The sequence below is a fragment of the Cheilinus undulatus genome, linkage group 17 (assembly GCF_018320785.1).
Source record: "Cheilinus undulatus linkage group 17, ASM1832078v1, whole genome shotgun sequence".
Classification (NCBI taxonomy): domain Eukaryota; kingdom Metazoa; phylum Chordata; class Actinopteri; order Labriformes; family Labridae; genus Cheilinus; species Cheilinus undulatus.
The window spans coordinates 4935425-4955822 of NC_054881.1; the positions used below are offsets into that span (position 1 = coordinate 4935425).

Below are 20398 nucleotides of genomic sequence, written 5' to 3' on the forward strand. Positions count from 1 at the left end.
CACCTTTTGCCTATTTTTGCCATTGTTTGGCCATTTTCTGCCCAAATTGCCACATAAAAAACCCTGTTTTTAACCAATTTTTCCAGCTATTTGCCCATGTTAGACCCCTTTTTTTGCCAAATTTTGAGAACTATTTGTTGTCTCTTTTCACAATTCAGTTCTTCTCAATTAAAATAGCCTCAGTACCTTCTACTTTATTTTCCAGCATCCTCATGTTTCTGCACCTTACAACCTAGCTATGAAGTTGGCATTACTTTCCTTATCCTTTAGTTACATGCCTCCATCAACATTAGCATTACCAATAAAATGGTAATTCTGTTTTAATGGAATTACATTGTTAAGATGGCTTAATCTTACCAAAGCATGAATGAACAAAACTATTTTTTGTTGCTTTGATAAGAGTGTTTAATATTAGAGTAAAATATATTGGTTATAACAGTTTAACTTAACAATGGATCATGGTTTTTCTGACCTCCATGATCCTCCAGTTGGCTGGGCCCCAGAAAGCTCTCCCTTTCTCCCCCCTCATGGGCAGCCTTGACTGTAACATTATATGAAAACCAATGTCTTAGAATACTCCACACATTTTTGGGGGATGCAAAAGAGGAGAGATGAGAAGATACTGAACAGAATTTTCTTCATAAAACTCATTTTATTCTTTAAATACATGAGCTATTCAGAAACCAATCAGGACCCAGATACCAGGTTCACCAAATAAAGCTGGTGCTTATGAATAAATAGATGATTTACACAAAACATCAGAAAGAATCAGAAAGCATAAAGGGCTTCTCATGTTAACAGAGCGGATCGTTTTTTTCAATCATCCTACAAAGAAAGTAATAACCTTCAAATATAACCGCCTCTGCAGACCATAGAGATGGAACATTTCTTATTACTTCTCCAAATGCTGCAGAGTTCATAAATAACATCGGCCATGGAGTAACTGTCCGTGCATGTTTGAGGTTCATTTTAACTTTCCCCTCGTTTGGTATCAGATGTCCTCTTCAAACAGGCCTCTATGTTTACAGGGCCGAGGTCAAAAAACGACTAAAATAAATGGGGCACCCGCTGAACCTCACAGTGCCAGGGAATGTCCAAACTTTGTTTAGGGTAGATTTAAGCAGACATAAATGTTCGTTAATGCATCTGGTGACATTTACAGATAACAGGTGTTGAATAGATGGATAATTAATGGATATACCTTATGAAAAGAAGCAGTCTTGACTCGCGATGACATAATCCATCTTTTTAGGACAAACTGCAATTTCAGACCAATGTTGCATATTAAAAAAACACTGAAATACCTCATATCTGCTTTTTACTTTAGTGTAATGTGTAAGAAACAGTTTTGTCTTATTATTAAATCCAGATATTGATTGCATACACTTTTGCCAGTTCATCCTATGGATGTTTTATTGAAACCTTGATACAAGACCTAAAGATTGCACTTGATCAGTGACGTAAAACACCAATAAATGATCCGTTTCAGTTTTTACCTCTTAGGGCATGCAGCCCTGTTTTTCAGATATTGTAATCACTTTTCTGTAACCTCCATAATTTAAAGATTAACAAAGAAATGAACAGTTCTTTACCTTGTTTGCAGCTACTTAAGAAATAGTGAAATGTCTCTGATGCCTTTAAATTTCAGATTTTTACACCTTTTTCTGCAAATTCCTCCATGTACATTGCTTTTCAGCTGAGTTATTTTCCACCTTATGACAAAATTATAAATCAAATTTGTTTATTTTTCCTCTAAGTGCTCAGGGAACGTGCTACACAAAATGCAAAATGAATGTAGCCTCACTATGTCCTATCAAAAATATGAACTCTTCTTCTGTTTGTTAAAACTTTTATACCAATGACTCCAAAAATAACTCTTCATTATTAAAAGGACTGAACAAAACGAAAACATCTCTATGCATACAGTTAATCTTTTATACATTTGGACTGAGCAAAGGAAAGATGTAGACCGGGACGAGATGTGAAACACTGCACGAACGAACAGTACATGTTAGCCTGGTTACACTGGACAGGGGCTGGATCCTGTGAGAGTCTGCAAACGTAATAGCCTCCCACACACGTAATAAACCATAGATGCAATGCAAATCTGCAGCTTTTAACACATTAATGCCACATAATATACATTTCCATTGAATTTAATCGCAGTAGCCTAATGCAAATGTGGTAAATGTTACACTTGCAGGAATTTATTACATTTGTGAGAAGATAAAAATCCCTGCCTCTCAAAACTGTATGGATTTCTGACAAATGTAAACCAGAAAAATTGAAGCTGTGGTCATTGTTGTAGCCTTTTTAAAACAGCCCATAGGTTCAGGTCAGCTTATGCTCAAGTCACATCAGAAAACATTGTCATGGCCAATGTTTTTTTTGTTTGCCATTAAACAGGAAGAAGATTTTTCAGAATCTTAAAACAATGGTCAAGCCATAAATCTTAGTAAAGTGGATTTAGACACAGTTATGGTGTTTTTTTGTTTGCCATGAAACAGGAAGTAGATTTTTAGAAGTCTTAAACACTGGTGGAGCCATGAATCTTAGCAGAGTGGATTTAAATATAGTCATGGCCATTTTTTTGTTCACCATGAAAGAGGAAGTAGATCTTTCAGACTATTAAAACACATGTAAAGCCATGATTCTTAGCACTACATATTTGAATGAGAAAAATAGAGGATTAATATAAATTTTGGAAAATTCTGCAAAATCATGGGGTTTCTCTAGAATTAAGCCCACAGAGGGGGTTCACCTGATTCAAATATAATTAATTTTACAGTTTATAGAGTCAAGGTATGTTTTAAGATATTGTAAAACAATAAAACTGGCTGGTCAAACAATGTCTCTGTATAGTGTTAGAATTTCCTCAGAGCACTATTTTGACGTGTTGTAATCCACTCTGCTGAGCTTAATGGCTCTACCCTCAGAAAAAAAAAATCTTACTTCCTGTTTCATGGTGAACAAAGAAATAGCCATGACTATGTTTTTTATGTGGCTTGAGCTCAAGCTGACTTGAACCCACGAGCATTTGTAAAAAGGTTGTAAAAAATAAAGAACGACTACAAAAACTCCCACAAATGTAATTATTACATTTGTGGGAATTCTTATGTTTGCTGTAGTCAACTGCTTTTACATTTGTTGGAAATTTATTGCGTTTGTTGGATGATTAGGTAAAAGCATATTTGTATAACGTTTGTGGGAGGTTATTACATTTTCAGGTGTGACAGACTCTCACTAGGTTCTTGTTTTCTGACATTTCTCTAAAGTCCAAACTTTAACCACAACACTCAAATGCTTAATTTGGCAGTTCTGATGCAGCTTAAATTTAGCAAAAAGACAAGAAGCTGGTGAAAAAAGGGTGAGGTTTCCAGTTGTGACACTTGCTGTAGACCCTCTTTGATAAAGCACTGAGCTGTCTCATGTTTTAATGGATCTAAAGTGCTTCAAAGCTGCTGTGAAAATGCCTCAAATCTGTTCTAAAAGTGAAACCAGTTTTGAGCTTTTCACTACCGGGCATGTTCTTGGTGTTCCCCCAGAACAAGATCTCTGATGGTCTTCTGAACTGTTTGGAGAGGGTGAAACCACTTTTAACACATCTTACACAACAGGAAAATCTGTCAGGCTGATTTATAAGCTTTGATAATCAGGCCTTTTATTGACTTTGGTCAAAGGGGAGGGAATCAAGCAAAGAGTAAATCTAACTGTATTCTTACAGAGGTTAGATACTAAAATAACGTTTTTGAGACGGTTTAATTGTGGTGAATAGTAAAGATGATGAAACACAGCAACAGCAAAACATTAGCCATGAACTTAGCTGTCATCGAGGGCAGGATCTTTGAGGGTAATTAGAGCTGAATCTCTAAAAAAAAAAAAAACAAAAAAAAAAAACTATAAAATAAGTTCCCCTTTTAGCAGACAAATTTGTTAAAGCTTGTAAGTAACTCAAACCATGGCTTCTTAGAACACATAGCCAGGTAGTGACACACCTGGGCCTCATGCAGGACAACAATCCGTCACCTATGAGTGATTTGCTATATTAATTTGCATTCTGCTATGTTTATAATTTCCTGGACCAAAATTTCAGATCTGCTGAACAAGTCATGTACAGTAGAGATATATCACTATAGCTGTCTGGGCCCAATGAAAAGAAATAGCTGTTTAAAATGCAGGAAAATGGGTCAAAAGGATGCTGAAAGTTCCCTGTTATAATTTTAGATACTTTTTCAAAACCAAGTGTCTAAAGAATAACACAATCTCTTATTTTAATGACTGAAATTAAGTACCAAAACATCTGGCCACACATGAACAACAGAGCAGCTTTAAAATGCTTTGTTTTTTTTTTTAAGCTAAGTCTCTATTTTTTATTGTGATTTCACATAAGGACATTAGGAAAATCTCAACCCTGATCACTGTGACACAGAGAGGTCAGATGATTTTTTTTTTATCAGATTTTAAAAGTGCAAATGATGCTATTGGAGCCATTTATGGCATGCAATTTGCATTACTACAAGACAATTATTGCTTTTAGAGTTGTCACAAGAATTTAGAGCTGATATGATGCTAGAAAATCGACAAAGCTGATGGACTGCACAGGTTCAATGTCTGCTATCAGGTGGATCCATTTTGCAAAGCTTCAGGGTGATAGTTTGTTTTCAGTCAGAGAATGACTGGACCAATCAGCATCATTTGAGGAGAAAGACGTGATCAAGCTAGATAGCATCTTTTGTCTGGGCCTTGAGACTGCCGGTGATTTTCAGGCCCCTAGGACGTCCCCAGCATGAGCAGGGGCTCGCAGCAACCCTACTACCTGCCCAGCCAGTACTCAAGGCTGTGCTTACTTGCCACATCCACCCCTTACTCTGCCCTGCAGGTATGGACTTTTTAATTTCAACATATTATTTTGGCATGCTCCTGGTAATATGCAAGGACATCCAGAGCACTACTGGGGTTTAGTTGATCCTCCTTCCTGCCCAATGTTGCCCTTAGGCAGCTTTTTCGCTATATCTACGCCTTACTTCAGCTTCAATTTCTGGCCTAAATCTGCCTAAAAGTTCTGCACAGTACTGTATGAGTAAAGCTCAGTGTTTTATTCCACACTATCATTAAAAAGAGATTGTACATTTCCAAACGCAAGTGGTATCAAGAAAGCATCAAAATGTTGACCCCCTTGGCACAAATCTATGACTTTTATCATCTTTGAAGCGATTCTTCCATAGTTATACTTCCTCTTTGCTAGAATGTACCTCTCTAAAGCAGTTTGAAGGTGTTGGTTACACTCATTAGATCCTAAAAACAAATCTCTAGATGAACTTGTGTCATTCATGAGGCTGAAACTCAGCTCAGCTGTGCAGAAACTTCATGATCAACAATTCAGGGCTAACTTAAAGGTTGAGTGTTAAAATGTTCCTGCATGAGGCCTGATGTTTCCCTGTGCAGCGTCATCATAAACCAGCATGTTAAAGGTGGAGAGTATGAGGTTTATTTCTATGTCTGGGGTCATCTATCTGTGTGAAGTGGTGATTTAGTAGCACCTCTGAAGTACTGAGAACTGAAGTTGATCACGTCCCGTGCTTTAATGTCATCATTTCATTCAATAAGCCCGTATTAAAATAGAATAAATACATCCAATGAGAGACATTTTTCGATCGAGTGTCTGTGGGAAACATTCACTGAGCAGCTCCGAGCTGACCGCCTGGAGCCTGAAGGCAGAGCAGAAGGAAATGGTTTGCTTGTTTTTTTGGTCGTGTTGTTGTATTCCTTGTTTAGTGTTTGGCTTCTTGTGTTAAAGCAGCTTTGGTGAGCACGAAAACACACAAACACAGCGATTCCTTAACAGAAAAACCATGTCAATTTACATCCCCGGCCCCAGAGAGGGGATGTCCAGCCGGCAGCGGCTGCTGCTTGTCCAGCTGTGCAGCACAAGCTGTTAGCACATTAGCATGTCCCACTAACAGCCCCTCTGTCTGTGCTCAAACACCGACTGTCTTCAGTACCTCTGAGTCTAAGTCACGGCCTGTTTGAGATAGAGTGTGTGATGTAGAAGATGAACTCCATGTCCATGGCAGTCTGTGGAACACTGGCACTACCTCCATGGATGACGGGGATCAGAGCGCTGTCCAGCTCATTCATGTAGCGCTGGGGGAGGAGGTGACCTCCGGAGCCGGCCTGGTACTCCACCTGAGAAGAACGAGAAGAAAAGTTCACACAATACAACACAGACACAGTTGATCTGTGAGTAACAATCAGAACACCTGATCTGTGAGAGTAAATTCTGAAGAGATATCCAACATTTTTTTTTGTCTGGTGCTTGGAAATGACCTGCGTTTAGGCTACATATGGACTTTTAAAACACAAATTGATATTTATTCTGATCTGAACTTAAAATCCAAAAAATGAAAAATAATCAGTTTTCTAAACAGAACAGAATCAGATTAAACACAGGTGTACAAGGTCTATTTTTCTAAATTAAATTTAAAACAAAACCTTTTTAAAGGTTTACAAAGGCACATTTTCTTTCCTTTGGCGTGTTTATATTGATTTAAGCAGATGTTAGCCTGTTTTTCTCCCGTTTTCACCCGGTCCTCACAGAGCAGACTTCCGTGTTTTGCAGCCTGGAGCTGAGCAGCTGTGTCGTGCGCTGATGTGACATCAGTACAACCCCCTGTTGTTGTGTGGGTAGCTCCACCTTTATGGGACAGATAGGTAAGATTGGTACCCCTACAGAAGGGTGCCGAAAAGTGGGATGGTACGGGTCATTTTTTTCTGAACCCTTTCCAACTTTTGCTCTATGGAAATGCAAAAAAAATGTGTGTCGTTCTGCACTGAACTGAGCCGGATCGCTTGGTGGAAACAACCTTAAAGTGTTTCATCTATCTCTGCCCTAAGTTGACAAGGAATTCAAAACATCGTTTCCAAAATAATCTCACAGAATCAATGGAGAAACTCAGGGCTAACACTGAGAGCTGGAGGTTACTGCCGCTATCTGTGACTGGAAGTGTCAAAGCAATAAAACTGTAGAGCTACCCAGGATCCTCTATTTTTCACAGAACTTTCCCTTATAAGATAAGATAAGACTTTATTGATCCCCAGAGGGGAAATTCTGGATATACCTGAATGCATCCTTTACAAGCAGCTTGTTTCTATCATATTGCATTTGTATGGGGTTATAAATCATTTAGGAAATCAAAAATGTGTCTTGGTAGGGACAGTAATCGAGAACCAGTTCCAACTGGTTTAATCCATCAGCATTCCCTAATCAGTGCCATACTTCAATGTCTTGAAAAACACGATCTCGTGAGAGGCAGTCAGTAAGGCGAAAAAAAACAGAGAAGTCGAGGAGGTACACATGGCGGACAGTTAGAAAAACAGGCTAAAACGGTCAAAAGTGTGGCTTCATTTCTCAGAAATGATGCAAACAGTGCGGCGTGAAACGTCTGTCGAAGAGTGATTTCATGCAGGGCATGCATCTTTTTGCATAAGATATCGATTTATATGTATACGTCCAGAGATCTAGGATTCAGAGACTAATTTAAATTCATTTCAAGGTTTTATCTTTTAAAGAAAATTAGCAGGAATATCAGATTCTAATTCAAGTTAAGAAATTGAAGATCCAGAGAGCAGTTAGTCTTTACTCAGACATTTCTTACAAAAATGTTTATTTTAGCACGTACTCCTCCCAAACACTTTATATTGAACATTTCTACTTTCTAAAACTGTTTATTAAAGCCTGTACTTGAAGTGTGCTTGTCATCTACTCTAACTGAAGGTGGCAAACATCTTCTTCAGTGTTCAGAGAGACAGAAAACCCATACAGTCTACTTTTTCAAAAAACATAATGGCATCGATATCAATAGAATCTTATCAATTCCCATCCCTAGGCCTTGGTCTCCTCATATTTAAACATCATTACTTTAATGCTTGCATGCATTTAAAGAAAAATGTACCAGTCAGACTAACACAATAGATCAACTCTTTTCAACATTAGGAGGAGAAGAAGTGCACTTTGTTGAAGGCTCACTAGAGCTAAAGTTATAAATTACACCTTTAAGGATCCAAAAGAACCTGGATGTATTTTTTTTAGGTGCACAAGGATTTTCTCTGCAAAAGTTTTCTAACATTTCTGAAGAAAATGTTTATATTCCATCTTTTTCATTTGACAATGTGACTTTACATTCATTGAATCGTCCCCGAGTAAACAATGACAAAAATTTTGTTGCTGTTGACTTGCAGCACCACTCCCCAGTCTTAAATCACTGTAACACATAAAATGAACATCCCTTTTCATGCAGGTACCACAAGCAAACAGGTTCTACTCAAAGCCAGCATGTAAAACTGACTTTTTTTTTTTTTTTTTACCATATCAGCCTCCGTAGAGATCCTCAGCGTGAGCGAGTTGATGCCACTGGAGGTGAGAACGGCGAGGTGAGGAGTCAGAGCGCTGCAGGCAGCTAAAGCCATCTCCTTCTGAAACACGCTGCAGGACGAAAGCACCGACGCCAGGCTGCAGTCTGGAGACTTCAGCTGGTAGAAAACCTGGAGGGAAGTTCACAAATTCAGTTCTCTCAACTAAACTGGCTCCAAACTTTCGGCTGGAAAGTTGTTCTTAATCAAAGGATGGTCACCTCAGTGCATCTGATGGTGCGTCCGTCTGACTCGAAGTCCGTGTCCTGCTGCATCCTCACACTGCGGACGCCATCAAGAGGTCTACCATCAACGCCGCTGGTTCTCCTTCAAGGTGAGAGGTGAAGTTCTAAATTAAATCTTTGAAATTCACAGGATTCATTTGGCATCTTTTACATTTCTGCAAAAATACCACCAATATCAGGGCGGACGTTCCAGGGTCATTATTTTATCCCCAAACCCTCAAGGCTGGAAATTGTCCTTTGCAAAACTACAGGAGCTTTCAGACAACTTTCAAAATCAGAGCTTAGCTCTGTACAGCATTTACGCTGAAGGCAAAATCCACAAGTAATCAGAAACCCAAGCCCACAGGGATGAAGTTTCACTTTATGTTATGTCACTGCTGCCGTAGGATGTCATGTAAAAAGAAACGTGAGAACAAAATCCCCATTAGACTTTGTTACTAAATTCAATGTAATTTTTGTTGCAGGTTGCTGCACACCTTTCAAAGTCAAATAAGACCCTATGAGATCTAAATCAAAAGAAATAAATACCATTTTTACACCTCAAAGTGTTGGTGCCTTTTGAATTTCCCTGCCAATTATTCTTACTCATTTTAGTCGTGTGTCCTTAAACATGCATTTCCCATCTTCTGCTCTTTTCCAGTCATACTTTGTGAATAAGCACATAATATGCTGCCATGAAGGCCAAGAACTGGCAGGTGAACATGCAAATCCACAAAGAGGAACAACACAGAAATGTTGTAATACACGTAAATTTTTAAGGAACCACAGAAACCCTTGTGTGAACATAAAGCAAAAATCTATTAATGTGGCATCTGAATATATTTTTATACCCATCTCAGAGGATAAAGGGGGCATGAAAATTTATGTTAGATTCAAACAATGAAAGGCATTTAATCTTAAGTGTATTTTCTTTTGCTTTAAGCTCTGTTTACTGCACTTTTCCACCATCATATTGGCACCAACACTGTGACTGTTCAATGTAAAGGACAACCAAGGAGTACTGTCTTGTGATTTTGTTTAACATCCTCTGATTTAAACCCAGAGTTACTCCATGTTTGAGCAGCGAGACTAAAGAGCACATGTGGCCTGATGGTGCAGCAGGGGACAGAGATTACACAACAGTGAGTAAATAGTTGTGTTGGTATGTGAGTGTGTAGTTACCCAGTGTTGACAGGCGAGCTCCAGTCAATCCAGCGGACAGTGACGTTTTCTCGGAGCTCCCCGCCGTCATTCCTGCCGCAGGGGATGTGGAAGTCTGTCTGATCCCTGAGAGCTGAGCGCAGGGACTCCATCGTCTCTGGAGGGATCTGAACCATCAACCCATCTGACACACAGAGACAGAAAGTCCGTTAATGCTGGGGGAAATAGAAGCGAGCTTTTCCTTCTGCACAGCCTTGATTTACTGTGATACAACACAATATAATCATATGACAGGATGCAGTATAGAAATGGCTTTCTTAAAAAACAACAAAAAACTCTTTAATGCCAAAGTTAAATAGATTTCTACAAAGCAATACCAATAAAATAAAAATATGTGAAATGATCTAAGTGAGTGCATCCTTCAAAGTGACAGGTCCAGACAATTAGTGCTAGTAGTCTCACAGTTAGTGAAACGGGGATCACCTGAGAACAGTGAATGTGGAAGGTCTAGTCACTGGTTAATCAGTATTAATGGCTACCATTACACTATGAAGACAAAAGAACACTCCAAGCAACTCAGAGACAAGGTTACTGAAAAGCCTAAGTCAGGGGATGAGACAAAAACATTTCCAAGGCTCTGAACATCCCCCAGAGTTCAAAATATCATACCATACAGTACAATATGATACATTTGTATACAACACGTTAATTTGATATGACTCCAGTTTGGTGGTTTCAAAACTAACATTTCAGTCACTTTACCTTCTACAATGCTTGATTTGGCGATGAAGCCTGACGAGGCTTTCAGGGCTCCATTAAAAACAACAAAACTGGCTCCAGTAACTGTAAGAAAAACCAGAATCACCTTAAAGGTACATATTTATTCAACACACAGCTAAAAGAAAACAACGATCATTACACAGTGAGCATCTGTGAGGTCATTACGCTCACCTCGCCTTCTTTCACTACAAACAGAGGAAAGCTGAGTCGGCACATTTACTGATGACTCACCTGTGCGTGTTTTCCCCGGCATGCTGTTGGCCTGTGTCTGATAGTTTCCCTCCTCGTTCTGGAGACACACCAGGTGAGAGTCGGCCTCCGTGCTGAAACGAGCTCCGATACTGATGACGTGTTCGTTCGACGCATTTACAACCTTCTGCATCTGAAATACACAGAAAACAGAGACTTACTTGCTAAATCTCCCATTTTTTAAGGTTTATGTTTGGGCCCTTCATGCCTTTATTAGATTGAGGAGGAGAGTGGATAGACTCAGAACCAGGGAAGACAGTGAAGAGAGACATGTGGTAAAGGGCCACAGGCCGGATTCGAACCAGGGCCGCGTACATGGGTGGTGATTTAAACCTCTCGACCATCTGCACCCCCACTAAACCTCTTTTAAAGGTAATTTTATATTATTAAGGACACAGCTTGCAAAAACCATTCAGTCAAGCCTCACATCACCTAGTCCAACGCCACGCATCAGCTGGAGTGCTATAAAGCGCACAGACATTGGACTGTGGAGCAGTGGAAGCAGGTTCAGTAGAGTGATGAATCATGCTTCTGTTTGGCAGTTAGATGGGTGAGTCTGGGTTGGGCAGATGCCAGGAAAATGTTGCCTGCCTGACTGCACTGTGCCAACTGTGAAGTTTGGTGGAGGAGGGATAATGGTATGAGGCTGTTTTTCAGGGTTTGGGCTAGGCCCCTTATCTCAGTGAAGGCCAGTCTTAATGTTTCAGCATACCAAGACATTCTGGACAATGCAATGCTTCTAACTTTTTGCAACAGTTTGGGGAAGGTCCTTCTCTATTCCATCATGACTGAACCCCAGTGCGCAAAGAAGGACTATAGAGATGCTTGACTGACCTGCAGAGTCCTGACCTCAACCCCATCCAGCACCTTTGGGATGAACTGGAACAGAGATTGTGAGCCAGGCTTTCTCATCCAACATCAGTGCCTCATAAATGCTCTACAGAATGAATGGGCACACATTCCCACAGAAATACACTAAAATGTTGTGGAAAGCCTTCCAAGAAGAATGGAGGCTGTTTTGGCTGCAGAAAGAGAGGGCAACTCCATATATATTTCATTACAGACCCCGTTGGTTTTAATGGACAGGTAGTAAAACACTATTGTCTATACCATATATATTTCTCAAGAGAGCAGCAACAGTTGAGACAAGTTGTTTTCAAGATGAGAGTTTAAGGTGCTGAATTTCACCTGCTGGTGAATTTGAATTAAAATGCCAATGCACTTCATATTTATGGCCTGACAGGTCAGTTAGCCTTTAAATTGGCACTACAGGGCATACACAGAGCTCCTCTCAGCCATAGACAGCACATTATTTACCAAGTGATCTGAACTTTTGCTCAATTAATTATTTCTTATACTTCGATTGGTTAGCTGCGTATCAATCAGGTTATCTCTGGTTCTAAATGACACAACCTTTGTGATTTTTATGATCAGTAGTAGGGATGCACGATATTGGATTTTTGCCGATATCCGATATGCTGATATTTACAGATTCATTTTAGCCGATACCGATATCGATACAGATATTTAGATATGTTATACATAACTAAAAATTCAGTCCTTTGAACACAATTTTAGGTTTGAGGATAAAAAAAGAAACTAACTTTTTTCTTAAAACACACTTTAAAGTTCAAAGAATGAGAATGAATAAAGAACAAGATCTCAACTTAGATAGGCCTGTTGGCACAGCCTAAAAATCCAATAATTTATTAGTGTATTTGGCCAGATTTTACAGTTGATGAACGCTGATATGCACGGCCAAAATATCGGACCTAAATATCGGCAAAAATTTTGATATCTGCCGATACTGACATTTGACATACTGACTTTTTTTGCTAATATCTGCTGATACCGATATCTGGCCGATAATATCGTGCATGCCTAAGCAATAGTACTGAAACAGCCTAACATTTTTGAAAACTTCAAAACAGAGCGCTGTCTTACCTGCATAAAAATGGCAAGCATATTGGTTCAATTTTAACAGACTGCAGGAATTTACATTTATTTTGTGGTCATTATAACCATAACACTTTCCCGTGCTGGAGGCCAGGAACTTCTATTTACATTGCTTTGGTATTAAAACTGGTATTACTAGTGTCTGATTTTCAACAGAATCAAAAACACGGTGTTGTAAAATCTCTCTCTGCAGTCACTGTTCTGAATCGATGCAGAATTCACTGGAAAGCCGTCCGGCTTAAGGCTAATATTTACCTTTCCTGTGTGTGAAAAGTGTGCTGAGCTTTGCCTCTTGTGTGTTTGTGTAATCTGTCTTCTTTCCAAGATCTCCACGGTGGAGTCAAGGTCATGAGGCTCAGGCAGGTCTGGTGACACTAGAGTTGTGTAATATTCCTCTGGAGCCATTCTCTTCTTTAATAAACCTTTAATTTTTCTGATTATGCTCCTGCATGTCATGCAATCCTTCTCTTTTTTCTCTTTTCCTGAGATTTTTGAATTTCTAGTGAAGATTCAAGGACAGACAGTGTCCACTGTGCAGATTATAAAGCCCCTTGTAGCCAATTTGTGATATTAAGCCATGTACACAAAGCTAATTTGACTTATTGACCTCAAACTCACTTAGAAAAATTGCCCCGTCATGTTCACGTCTTTCTCGACCTCAAACGCTCCACACTCTCCTCCTTCTCTCTTGCAGCTCTTCAGCTAAAGCTCTTTCATTGTTTCTGCTACATTTTCAAACAATAACTGCGACACAGACGGATGATGCAAGGTGATGACATTCAGCATCTCTGCTTGCATCTTTTCCTATTTTTATCATTAGACTGGGATTTTTTTAGTCATTACCCTTTAACAGATTTAGGCAGCCTCATACAGACTGCAGAACAGACTTTATCTGATCCATTTCATATGCAATCATCTTGCTGTTGTTGTTGCACGTAAAGGTTTTGATATAATTTTGGTAAAATGCATTAATCTGTATTAAAAATCTTGAAGATTCTCCCACCTAAAGACATTTTAAATCACAGATGGGGAGATTTTAAAGAGCAGATCCTGCAGGGGTCACTGTTTACAAAGCTACAAGTACATATCTGATGATGTTCTTTTCCCATCATGCTTCTGTTGTAAATTCACAAGAAAAAAAATCCAACAACAAAGCAGAAGCAGTGTTAATCTGAGATTTTTGTGCTGGGCACAAGCTTGCACGCTGATAACGAGTTGTTTCTTGCCTTCGACCATTAAACTTTCACTGATTCACTGTTGATAAATGCTGCTGTGCTAGCAGAACGTGAAACTTTTATCTTTTTTGGATACAGTGACAGCAGCCCTCCATGGCGTTGTCTCCATGTTTACTTTCTACTCAAATCAACAAAACTTGCATACTTTGATACTTATTCACCATCATGTGTCTTAAAATGATAAAACATCCACAACTAGAACGATCTTAAGTGCCAAAAAGTATCAAAATGATAAAAAAAACTACAAATACTTCATGAGAGAGGAGCTTTAGAGGAATAGAATAGGCAGTGTTAAGGTCCCATAATGTTGCCAATGTAAAGTATTTGTAAAATTTAGGGTGCACTCACAGCGTTTCTCCAGCATTTGCTGCAAAGCGTGTTTTGTCAAATTGCTCATATTGAAGGAGCTAGTTTTCACCCCTTTGCAGTGCATTGTCTACAAACAGCTCTGCTTTTGTCATCCTCATCTATGTTAACATTTCTCCAGTCAACACCCCTCCTCTTCCTCCTTGTTCCCGCTAACGACAGTCTAATGTCATGCCATTAAGTGGTATTGGTGCCATTGTATGAGGGTATCAAGCATCTAACAGCAGTATCAGCCTGATACCCACCACTAGTATCACTCTGGTTCATTCCTACGATTTGAGCCCAGATTTACAGCTCCTGACATTATCAGACATGTCTGATGAGACAGATTCATACTCCTATAGTGGACGGCCAAGGTCCAAGTACCACCTGCACCTCCTTTCACACACGTCATTCCCCTCCCTCTCTCCCTGATTTCTTAATCCATCCACTGTCCTGCATGTTGGGCTCAGCCGTGTGGGAAACAAAGATTCAACCTACATGACATGAAGAAGCCTAGTAATAAAGCAATAAATATAAGTTGGCAAAAAATGGTCCAAAAGTGGCAAAAAAGAGAGAGAAGTGACTAAAATGGGCAAAAAGCAGTCAAGAATGGCAAAATAGGGCAAAAAATGGGAAACAAGTGGTATTTAATGGCAAAAGGTAGCTTAAATGGGCAAACATTGTGAAAAAATGGTTAAAATGGGAAAAAATGGGGAAAAAATGGCAAAAACTGTCAAAAGGAAGCGGCAAAATGGGCAATAACAATAGGAAAAAAGGGGTACTTAATGGCAAAAGGTAGCTTTCTGCTCGCTTATTGGAAAAGACAAATAAGAGAGTCCTTACATATTAGTATTTTAGATTTACCTGTTGACTGATTTTTTGTCCTCTTTGGTTGTTGTTCCCAGTTTTCAAGGTGGTGCCCTGTTATCTTCTAACATCTTGATTAATAATCCTGTTTATTAATTTTAATGATTATAATTACTATTGTCAATATTTTAACATTAACCAAAATCTAGCATAAAAGAATAACAAGAAAATGCCAACATATGTGTCTAAGGGTTAAAAGTCCAAAAATAAATGTAAAAGAGCATGTTTTTTTTTTGTCTAGTAAGAGTGGTGAGACAAACTAAAGGAAGCTCCAACTGCATTTTTTCAACCACATTACACCAAATAACCAAGACGACATATTGGATACATTTGTGTAATGGTGAAACCACTTAAAAAGTTCTTTGGTGAAAAGTCTGGACTGAGTAAAAAGTACCAGAGAAGATTCCTCCTGTTAATCGGGTACATATGAAATCATGGGAGTAGTTTGGATCAGTCACACTTGGCCATAAATCTAATGATTATAAGTTTCAGACTTCCACAGCTGTCTTACCTCAGTGAAGCTACTTTTAGGAATGTCGATGTAGCTGTGCCCCATCTCCATATGGATCCTCAGACCCTCCACCACTGACAGACTGTACTGGTAGTTCCTCAGGTCCTGTGGGAGCACACATCCATTTTAAACCAAACTGTCTCTTATTTTTAGGTTTCTAACAGACACCACGCTGCCTTCGTTGGTGTTGTTTGGCCTGATGAGATCAAGATAAGAACAAGGAGCAAAAAACATAAAGTTCAGGAAACGTCAAACTTCATGAAGAGCTTTCATCCGAAACCAAAAACCTTCTTCCTGTGAGCTGAAGACGTAACGTCAGAGACGTCTGCTGCCAGAGGCTGATGTATTTATAACTTGAAAGAACTGATGATCAGTGGTGTCTAATGTTCTCTGGTCACACAGCAATAGACTGAAGATTTATCCAAGTTTAATCCTGTCCTACCAACCACCATGACTACATCTGTCCTCAGACTTCTGTTGCTGTAATAAAGATTAAAAACATGAATATTTGTACAATCTGACTGCAGTAAGAAAGCTCTGACTTTGGTTTATGACCACACAAAGAGACTGATCTTAACTTCTTTTTGAAACTACACTTTCCAGGTCTGCAGTAATAAACAGAAGTATAAAACAATAAAAAAGCAGCCAGGACTTCTCTGGTCATGTGATCAAAATGTGTGAAAATTGTTAAGATGAGGTTCAATCATCTCCATGCTGATGTTTTTATACTTACAGCCAGGAGATTCATGATGGTGTGTCCCGTCTCTCGATACACAGAATCCCGAAAACGGATGCTTGTTAACGGAGTGGGATAAACTGAAAAAGACAGGGCATATCTAATGTCATCACCACGAAACTTTACCTTTAACACACTTGCACGTAGCTGTAAATATCTCAGTTTTTATACATTGCTAACCTTCTTCTGTAATCTAACCCTTTTATTTCACCTCATATTTTGTAATGTTCAAATACTTTGTATATTTAGCATATTTCCTCCCTTTATCTTATATTCTTGAGCTTCAATGTCATGTCTATGCCCTATATTCTCTATAAAAGCAGCTGTATTGTATGCATTTATCTAAGAGAGAGACTGAAGTGTTACCGAACAATAAAACTACCTTCTTATATCTGACATTAGAAACAACTTCACTGATCGTTTATCGACGATAATGTACAAAGATTGCTTAAAAGACATCCTGTAGACTATAAATAAACAATAAAACCACAATTTACATTTTTATTAAGAATCTATGTTCCTCTCAGACACATAGAATACAACAATATTTAACTAAAATTGTCCACACTTAATTGTTACAAGCATTAAATCTACTAAACTTTAACTTTGTAAGCTTCAACCAACAACCATTAACTCAATTTATCAATTTTTGTTCTTTTTTTTTAACTTAGAAAATTAAGAAAAAGTAGAAATATTAAAAATCTTCACATTCTAGATCATGAAACACAGGGTGAATTCTTTAAATGTTTTTGTCTGGGACTCAAATGACCGAGAAATATTAAGATATTCTGTCTCACAGCATAAAGAAAGCATCAAACAATATTAATTAACAGATGAAAACTAGATTATTTTGGGCCTTTTTACTCATTTAAGAGGAAACCTATAAAAACACGTTTTATTCAAACTGTCTCAATTTATTTTAAAGTTAAAATTCTGGTGTCATGACAACCTTAATGTCTAGTGTTTAATAATTAAGGTCAAGTAAATGGCACACATTGGCCCACAGATGATCATGAGATTGGTTCCCAATCTGGGGTCTAGGCCCCCCAGGGGGCGCCAAAGATCTCGGGAGGGGAACAAGGCTTTGTGTGCTTTCTGGTTTTACAAATTAGATTTGCAAATATTAAACAGAATTATGAAAAAAACATTTACTGGATAGTTTACACAAAGAGCGTTGGATAAGTAAAAAGCATTTAGGCCTATTCTGTTAGGATTCCATCAATAAAAACAATTAAAGTTTATTTTTTGTATTATTTTTTTAACGTGTGGGTCCTTAAAGGGATATTTCAGTTTATTTGAAGTTGGCCATATGAGGTACCTAGCAGAAGTAGTGCCGTTAGCCTCCAGTGATTTTAGTCAGCATTGCTCCTTTAAGTGTTTGGTGGATACAAGTATGGAGGGCTCAGAGATGTAAAGTTTGGGAATCACTGACCTAGAGGTTATGTTTGCGCCAAACATACAGTGGCTACTGCCTCCAAGCATGGCCCCAGGTTCAAGTCTGACCTGCAGCTGTTTTCCCACGTTAGTCCCTTCTCTCTCCCTGATTCCCTTCTTTATTCATTGCTATGTGAAATAGAGGCATGAAGCCTTAAAACCAACAGTATAAAAAGCAAAAGTTGTGATGCTGATGTATGTAACAATTAAATGTTGAACATGTGAGATCCAGACAGAGAGAATCTCCAAGGATCTATCTAAAGACAAAAATATTCACAGCAGAAGTTCACACACCGCTGTATTCAGCTCCGAGCCGCAGCAGCAGCCTGAGGGGGAAGACCTTGGCCCAGGGCACCTCCAGTTTCTGGATGAGCAGGCCGAACAGGAACGGCTGTGAGGGGAGAGTGAGGCCATCCAGAGGCTGACAGCTGGGAGAGAAGAAGAGCATCCCGGCGTGGTCTTTACTGCCCAGGAAACTGCTGGTGAAAGTCACGTTATCCAGCTCCTCCAAAAACTTTCCTATAAAACAAGATAATGATTTAGTGTCGCCTTTAAAAAGGGTATAAAACATCCTGTTTTTGCTTTACACTCTACCTTTCTGGGCTTCCTGGAAAATGTTGAGATAGAGCGTGAAGAGGTCTCTTGGAAGAGATTTTTCTTCTGGCAAACACTCCAACAAAAACACCAGCTCCTTCTGTCCAAGAGCCTGCAGCCCGTTAGAGCCAAAACACCAGCACTGCCGGCTGCAGTCTGAAAAAACAGGAGCAAAAACACCATTAGCAGAGACCAGAACCAAGAGGGAGCATTAACAGATCGACCTTCTCTTTTATGTGCATTTGAAGACTTTCTAAGAATTTTCAAAGATCCACTGACAGTTGTCGGTTTTATATAGAATATGTGCACTACCAGAGCAAAAATATAGACCCTCAGTCTACTCACATGTGACCAGTTTGACGTTAATAAGCAGGTTGGCATTTAAGACAAAGGTCAGAGGTCGGGGTCCTCCCTCCTCTAATAGGTGCAGGATTTGACAAGGAGCTGGACTTTCTTCTACAAGGACATCTGAATAAAAAAACCCAGATAAAAAAGGTTAACTGGTTTGCAGTTTTAGACAATCTTGGTAAAAAACAGGCTTATAAACACATAAATATCTACAAACTAAACTCTCCACTTGAGCAGACCTCCTGCTTCATCCTCCCCGGTGGTGATTAGCAGAGGAGGAAGCTCGTCCTCATTCTCTGGCAGCAGACTGGGAACCCTCTTCACTGAAGTACCAATCCCAGCGAGCAGAGCGTAATCCCAGGGTCCGGATACCGGAGCTCGAACCACCTCTACAGTCTGAGAAGCTTCAGATGAGCCGCCGACTCCATCGTCTGAGCCTGCCGAGCCGGGCTGCAAAAATAGACTCAGTCAGCCATCATGGAGTCAGATACTCCAACTTTAGTATTTTTAAATCCATCCATGACTCACTGATGTTTGATCCGGAGAGACGCTGAACTCCTGCGAGCTCCTGCGGCTCGTCACTGACAGCTTCGTCGTGTCGGCCACCTCCCCGTTGGGTAAAATGCCATCAGCAAACCACACACGCTTCTGCTCACGAGGACAACCTAAATAAACACAAACAAAGTCTTTTGAAGGGTGAAAACAGAAACAGTGAAATAGGGCCATGTTCAGGATTTAGGGGAGATCGTACTGTCGTTGTTCGGCTGTTTGAGAACAGACACGGGCACCATGACGGTCGGTGGAGGTGAGTTGAGGGTGCCAGCGGCTCGAGCCTGCTGCAGAGGGGGGATGGTGCTGCAGTACTCAGAGGGGACGTTGGGGTTTGGACTGGGACCTGCAGGACTCATCATCCGCTCCAGGGCCTGGGCTACAAGGACAAACAAGACACAGAAATACGACCAATTTAGCACAAGCTGACTTTTGTGCTGGTTCTAAGGCAGGTTCAGTTCTACTGTTGACAGGCCGGAGTAATCCTCTGACTTGTCCTCTAGCACCACCAAGAGGTTGATAATGGGACTTTATAAACAGAGTCCTTCAACACTATTACCAGTAATTCAAAAACAAATCTTATCTCCACTAGAAGCAGCTTAACCTAAAATTTAGAGCCAACTGGAAAATTTTAACACCGAAATCTTAACTATCAAATGTAAACATTACCTGCCAAACATTTTATTAGCATTTCAATAGTGAGATAGGTTAAAAAAGTAATGTACTTAAAACTATATGACACCAAAGCAAGATTTAATTCAATGTCTGGATTATTTTAGGGGCTTTGTGGATTTTTATTCTAGATAGGACAGCTGAAGAGTGACAAGAAACATAGGGAGACCAGCACCAGACCAGGTATTGGTGTATTGGATCAGTAGCATTGGTGCTAGCATCCTGGCTAACAGCTGTTCTGGTGTTGAAATTACTTATTCACACCACCCTCTAACCCCTCTTCATCTGTTTCTGTCCATTTTTTCCAAGTTTTTTCCACATTTTT

The 20398-nt window shown here is 39.5% G+C and overlaps 1 protein-coding gene across 5 annotated transcripts in view; it reads right to left on the bottom strand.

Moving 5' to 3' along the window:
• The window catches only part of zfyve16 (zinc finger, FYVE domain containing 16), a 52218-nt gene that overhangs the window by 1748 nt on the left and 30072 nt on the right, over positions 1 to 20398 (bottom strand). For 2 of the 5 annotated variants that reach the window (XR_005993206.1, XR_005993204.1), the window contains exons 5-18: positions 19604 to 19780; positions 19381 to 19517; positions 19092 to 19302; positions 18850 to 18972; positions 18505 to 18660; positions 18205 to 18429; positions 16474 to 16556; positions 15741 to 15845; positions 10806 to 10956; positions 10557 to 10637; positions 9816 to 9978; positions 8631 to 8736; positions 8365 to 8541; positions 1202 to 6186 (exon numbers count right to left, since the gene is read on the bottom strand). Coding sequence is in view for 2 of the 5 variants with exons in the window: in XM_041810964.1 (XP_041666898.1) it covers positions 6016 to 6186; positions 8365 to 8541; positions 8631 to 8736; positions 9816 to 9978; positions 10557 to 10637; positions 10806 to 10956; positions 15741 to 15845; positions 16474 to 16556; positions 18205 to 18429; positions 18505 to 18660; positions 18850 to 18972; positions 19092 to 19302; positions 19381 to 19517; positions 19604 to 19780 (2066 nt within the window). In the remaining 3 variants the exon portion in view is untranslated. Of the gene's footprint in view, positions 1 to 135; positions 542 to 600; positions 6187 to 8364; positions 8542 to 8630; positions 8737 to 9815; positions 9979 to 10556; positions 10638 to 10805; positions 10957 to 15740; positions 15846 to 16473; positions 16557 to 18204; positions 18430 to 18504; positions 18661 to 18849; positions 18973 to 19091; positions 19303 to 19380; positions 19518 to 19603; positions 19781 to 20398 lie in introns of those variants that run through there. The other 3 variants (XR_005993205.1, XM_041810965.1, XM_041810964.1) reach the window with 3 other exon arrangements.